Source organism: Octopus bimaculoides, chromosome 9 (assembly GCF_001194135.2).
Source record: "Octopus bimaculoides isolate UCB-OBI-ISO-001 chromosome 9, ASM119413v2, whole genome shotgun sequence".
Taxonomy (NCBI): domain Eukaryota; kingdom Metazoa; phylum Mollusca; class Cephalopoda; order Octopoda; family Octopodidae; genus Octopus; species Octopus bimaculoides.
In genome coordinates this window covers 89,677,255-89,683,575 of record NC_068989.1, presented here as the reverse complement: position 1 = coordinate 89,683,575, position 6,321 = coordinate 89,677,255, and the positions used below count along the sequence as shown (strand labels likewise).

Genomic DNA, 6,321 nt, shown 5'->3' with positions numbered 1-6,321 from the left:
ATATATATATATATATATACATATACATACATACATACATATATACGACGGGCTTCTTTCAGTTTCCGTTTATCAAATCCACTCACAAGGCTTTGGTCGGCTCGAGGCTATAGTAGCTGACAATGATGATTATAATGGTTAATGGTGGTGGGGACAGTGGCCATATATGATGATGATAATGATGATAATATATTCTACTTACAGACATCCATTCCAAGGGCATTTGAATATGAGTGATCTTCGTGTGCGGTTGTCACAGTAAGTCTCACTTATTTTCTACTCTCTCTGTCTCTCACACACACTCCTATGGTAACACAATATCAACTATAACACAGTACACATCCTGTCAGCCACACTTATTGTTAAATCCTTATGCCTCCAATATCGTAGTATGGTTGATATTACAGTTCTATATTTAAGAGATGAAGAATTATTTACAGTTGACGGATATTTGTCCTCATCTTGATTGTTGTTAACACAATGTTTCGGCTAGTATACTCTCCAGCCTTCATCAGGTGTCTTGGGGAGATTTCAAACCTGGAGTAGAGTTAAAAAGGAATCAAAGGGTGTCCATAGGTGAAAAAGGGTTGAGAAACACTTCTACATGGTCACTCAACCCATTAGAAATAACAACCAAATCTCAACATATCTCACCCTACCATCTTTTTCCGGTTTCTCCTTTTATACAATTTTATCCCAAACATATCTTGAAGCCACTGTAATGTAAGGAACTACCAAAAAGGAAAAGAAGGAGGTCTACAAATTCAAAAGATGTCAATCGACAGGAAGTTTAAAAGTCTGAATATCATAGATTAAAGGAAAACAAGATGGTTGTAGTGAGTTCCAGAGAGCAGAAGTTTGAAGAAAGACGTTATTAGAATAAAAGGTCTTAAGACTCAGAGAAAACCCTTAAAAGAAGATACATTGGAGGCATGCTGTAACAAAAGCTAAACAAGGCCTCACCACCAGTCGTCTTACAGCATTAGGATAAAGATAGGGATAAAGATCCTTCTCGAGTCATATAAAGTCAGTGGATCAGTTTCTGGTGCATGTATTCCCCACTGGACAGGGTGCTGGTCAGTCACAGTATTATTCATTTTGGCCAGCTGAGTGGACTGGAGCAATGTGAAATGAAGTGTTTTGCTCAAGAACGCAATGCATCGCCCGGTCCAGGAATCGAAACCTCAATCTTACGATCATGAGTCCAACACCCTAACCACTAAGCCACGTGCCTCCACTCTTACAGCATTGCCAGAAACTGACACCACTTCACTATACAACAATACTAAACCCTTTCTAACCCCACCTCCTTTTATTTATTTCTTTCCTGTACCATCAGTACTGTGAAACCTAAGCTACACTGTACAATATTGCTATGCTCCCTCTAACCCATCTGCTTTTCTCTCCCCCATCAGCACCATGCAGAGCACAGAGAAGGGTAAGAAACTAAATGCTGCTGTGTCCCAAACCGGGAAATATGTTGTACAGACTGGCAAAGTATTTGGTGAGTAGACTCGGCATCTCTTCTTTCTCACTTTGTAGTTTTCCTCTTTTTTTCCCCATCTTATGGTGGTAATAGTGTCTCTTGACATGTATTTTTCAGTGCGTGGTGAGGCACAAGCGAAGCCCTTGTTATAATTATTTCTATCACTATATATTTATCATGATTTCTCTCAGCAATGAGTGTTCTCATATTTCATCTGTTCATTGTTCATTCATTTGAACAACTTCCTCAATGTGCAAGTGGTTGAGTATTCCACAGACCTTTCTTCTCTTAAAGTAGTCGAAACAGAATGTTTCTTTGCTGTTTTTTTTTTCATTTAAATTTGCAGGTGGACAAGGTCTTTGCAGGTTGTCATGCACCAATGAGATTGGTGCTTTTAATGTACCTCTTGAACCTTTGTAAGTCAGCACCTGCAGGAACAGTATTCCAGAGAGCCAACATTCTAGTGGCGGGGGATTAGTGCTGACAAGGGTGACGTGAGGAGAGAAGAGGGTGGGTATGAAAACTTGAGTGGAGACGACATGAGCCCAACTCACTCTGATGAGTAGAGGCCATTTATAGTAGTGAGAGAAAAGGTAGACAGAAGGAACAATGTACCCATGGTGGGCCTGAGGCTGAAGTACATCTGTGACAGAAAATAAGCATGAGACTGTCTCACTGACACTTGTGATGAAACCCTTAAGTAGATTAGTGCACAGGGCCTCGTGCCATAAAGTGAAATACTCAAGCAGATGCAGTATCACACAATACATGACAAGGCTAGCTTTTTGAATCACATGGAGTAGGTACAGATGTGGCTGTGTGGCTAAGATTATTTCCCAACCACATGGTTGTGGGTTCAGTCTCACTGCATGCCACCTTGCATAAGTGTCTTCTGTTATAATCTTGGGTTGACAAAAGCCTTGTGAATTGATGGGGTTAACAGAAATTAAAAGGTGCCCATTTTATGTGTATATATGTATATTTATGCATATGTGTATTTTTCTCAACACATAATTAGACTTTTATTAAATTTTTTTATTTTTATGTTTTCTGCATTAAATTCACACACACTAATTATGATTGATGTTTTTTGTTTCATTCCAACGTCTTTTCTCTTCACCTTTGTGTTTTATTTTTTTCCTTCTCTTGCAGGTGGCGCCATCACCTCTGCTAAGTCAGCCATGAGCTCATGGTTCAGCAGTTTTACCACAGACTGGAAACACCCTGAAAAGGATGGAACAGATGATGATGATGCTAACTGTGATAGGGAAGAAGACAGCGATGGAAACGGAGATGCTGATGGTGATGGTGATGATGATGGTGCTGATGATGAGAATGTTAGTGGCAAAGATGATGGTGATGATGCTGGCAGTCAACATGACTGAATCTCTCTCTCTCTCTCTCTCTCACTCACACACACACACATTCTCTTTATTTTTCTCCTCCTGTCTTCATGCTTTCCCCTTTCTCTTTTTCTTTAAACACTCTATTCTCCCTCTCATCATCACTTACCATCTCTCCCTCCAACCTTCTTCCATCTACATACACACTCAACACACACACATATTCAAATACCTTACAATGTCCAATCATATTTTGGCATTGTCTATACAAAAATAAAACTTCCATTTTACCCTTACCCATAATCTACAAGATGCAATTTCATAGCCAATGGCAGGTTGGAGATCAAGGGTCAGTGTGAATTTGCAACCTTTAGTGCTAGATATCTGGCCCAAGTCCCAGTTAAGGGTGAGTTCTATGCTACGTTTGATAATAATAACTGTTAATAGCAATCATCTCTAAATATCACAAGACAGGTTCTTGAAGCAAAGCCAACCAGCTGGAGACCTGGGGCAAGATGGTTGGATTATATCCGTAGTCACAGCTGGAAAGTGTAATGATGGTTGCCTCGGGTAGGACCCCATGGAAGAAGTGCCTAAGGACTCAACTGCCACCCAGCAATTAGTGGGAAGAGATAAAAAAAATGGTCACAAATTTTTGGTAGATGGGTGAGGGTGGGGGGAAGTGCGATACGGTTGATTAAATCAATCGACACAGTATATGACTGGTATTTACTTTATTCATACCCTACCCCCGCTTTTTACTTTATTCATATCCCACCCACACACCCACCTCAACTCTAGAAATCCAAACAGCAAAGGTGACATCGACTGGATTTGAACCAAGAATGTAACGGGATATATTTAAACGTGAATTCTGCCATTTGCCACCTTAATAATAATAATAATAATAATAGTAATAATAGTAATAATAATAATAGTGATAATAATGGTTTCAAATTTGACACAAGGCCAGCAACTTTGGAGGTGAGGATAACTCGATTACTTTGACCCCAGTACTCAACTGGTACTTAATTTATTGACCCTGAAAAGATGAAAGGCAAAGTCAACCTCGGCGGAATTTGAACTCGGATCATAAAGATGCCACTATGCATTTACCTGACATGTTAATGATTCTGCCAGCTCGTCACCTTATTAATAATGATAATTATTATTATTATTGTTGCTGTTGTGGCGTGCAGCTCAGTGGTTAGAGCGTCGAGTTTACGATCGTGAAGTTGTGAGTTCGATTCCTAGACCGAGCTGCATGTTGTGTTCTTGAGCAAGACACTTTATTTCACGTTGCTCCAGTTCACTCAGCTGTAGAAATAAGTTGCGACATCACTGGTGCCAAGCTGTATTGGCCCCTTTGCCTTTCCATTGGATAACACTGGTGGTGTGGAGAGGGGAGGCTGGTATGCATGAGTGACTGCTGGTCTTCCATAAACAACCTTGTCCGGTCTTGTGCCTCAGAGAGGAACTTTCTAGGTGCAATCCCATGGTCAGTAATGACCAAAGGGGGTCTCCTCCTGTTGTTGTTGTTGTTGTAATGTAGGCATAAGACCTCCTATTTTGTGGAACAAAGCAGTCAATTAATTTAGCCCCTAGATTTCACTTTCTCAGAACTTATCTTCTCAAACCTGGAAGGACGAAAGGCTAAGTTGACCCAAGCAGTGTTTGGAATTTCAAACATTCTAAAGAGCTGGAACTAAATCTTGCAGGCATTTTATCTGGTGTCTTTGACAATCCAGACTTTTCAATAATGTTTTCTGTAATATTCCACAAGGATGATGAATGAGAGGATATCACAAGGACAAATTACTACAGAGTTTAAATAGTGTTCATAAGTAATGTGATCTCTCACTGGAGTCTATAGGTCATGTGATTTCTCATTTATCCAATGATGTTTTAGTATTTATCATTATTAAGGCGGTAAGCTGGTAGAATCACTAGCATGCAGACAAAATGCTTAGCAACAGTTCTTTCAGCTCTTTACATTCATCCTCGTTTAACGTCCACTTTCCATGCTAGCATGGGTTGGACAATTTGACTGAGGACTGGCGAACCAGATGGCTACACCAGGCTCCAATCTGATATGGCAGAGTTTCTACAGCTGGATGCCCTTCCTAACGCCAAATTTCTCTGAAGTGGACTTTGCCTTTCATCCTTTGGGGGTAGTTAAAATAAATACCAGCTGAACAGTGGGATTGGTGTAACCGGCCAGACCCACAAAAATTCCAGGCCTTGTGCCTATATTAGAATATTTATCTATAAAGGTGTATTGGTTGGTGGGGAAGGGATCATGCTCGTAGGAGACACCAGACTAAATACTCTGCAGGATTTTTAGTTTTGTCAAACCTTGGTTCTGAGTTCTAATCCTTTTAAGTCAACTTTGTTGTTACTAACAACATCAGTCATGACAACACAGTAGTAACAATAATAGTAACAACAACAATAGTAGCAGTAGAAGTAACAGAAGATGCTATCACAACAATCATCATCATCATCATCATCATCATCATCGTTTCCTTTCGTCATTCCTCACCAGTGCCAGCTTTCATCAGAAGAATAAAATCAAAGAAGACAGACATCCATAAACCAGAGATAACCTACCAACTACTTAAAAATCGAAAGAAAGAGAGAGAGAGAAATCAATAAATTCATTCACCAGGAGGAGTGTGGAGGCTCCAGGTTCTGACGTCACCCTTCATTTGTCTGACAGTGAGGCAAGAAAATAAAAGGTGGACTTGTCCCTTGATCTGAAGGCAAGTAAAGGGTATCTAGCCCAAGAAGCAACACCACTTTTTTTCTCTCCCTTTTCCTCATTCGGGGACAAACTGCCAGGCATGAAACATTAAACCCCGTTCACTTGTTATGGACTAATTTTGTCAACGCTGATCCATCTCTAGTTTCCTTCAATTCTGGCTTTTACTGTACTTAAAAAAACTTTGAAATCATATCATGCTGTACCATGCCATATCATAATATTGTTGTACTACGTGTCCATTTGGTGACCAGCTGACCGACTGACCAAAGCCAGCAGCAGCAGGAATATCTTAATGTCTTAATTAAAAGTACTGAAGAGAGAAAGCATGTTTTTTTTCTTTTTCTTTCACCCCCCCCCCCTTTGTTCTCTTGTAGATGGAACCAGGACAGATCAAAATGTGAGTGGTCAGTGCCGTGGCCCACTTCTACCAAGCGCCACTTGGGACTGTTTGCTGAATACTACCAAACAAAAGACATTGGTTTCAAATTTTGGCACAATGCCAGCAATTTTGGGGGGAGGGGATGAGTCTATTAAATTGACCCCAGTGTTCAACTGGTATTTGTTTTAAGGATTTTCATTTATGGTATTCTTTCGATATGACTCGACAAAATTGAAACACTTCAATTTGGCTGTTTCCATGAAAGCACATCTCTGTGTCTTGTCAACTGTCAGTTGAAGAAATTGTGAGGAAGAGAAGAAAGCTAATGGGTTGTACATGTGTGCGTGCT

The 6,321-nt window shown here is 40.2% G+C and overlaps 1 protein-coding gene across 1 annotated transcript in view; it reads left to right on the top strand.

Moving 5' to 3' along the window:
• The window catches only part of LOC106877651 (late secretory pathway protein AVL9 homolog), a 36,567-nt gene extending 30,651 nt beyond the window's left edge, over positions 1-5,916 (top strand). Inside the window, exons 13-15 of the mRNA XM_014926596.2 lie at positions 205-258; positions 1,416-1,504; positions 2,639-5,916. Coding sequence (XP_014782082.1) covers positions 205-258; positions 1,416-1,504; positions 2,639-2,871 — 376 coding nt within the window. The 3' untranslated portion in view covers positions 2,872-5,916. The remainder of the gene's footprint in view (positions 1-204; positions 259-1,415; positions 1,505-2,638) is intronic.
• The last annotated feature ends 405 nt before the right edge of the window (positions 5,917-6,321 follow it).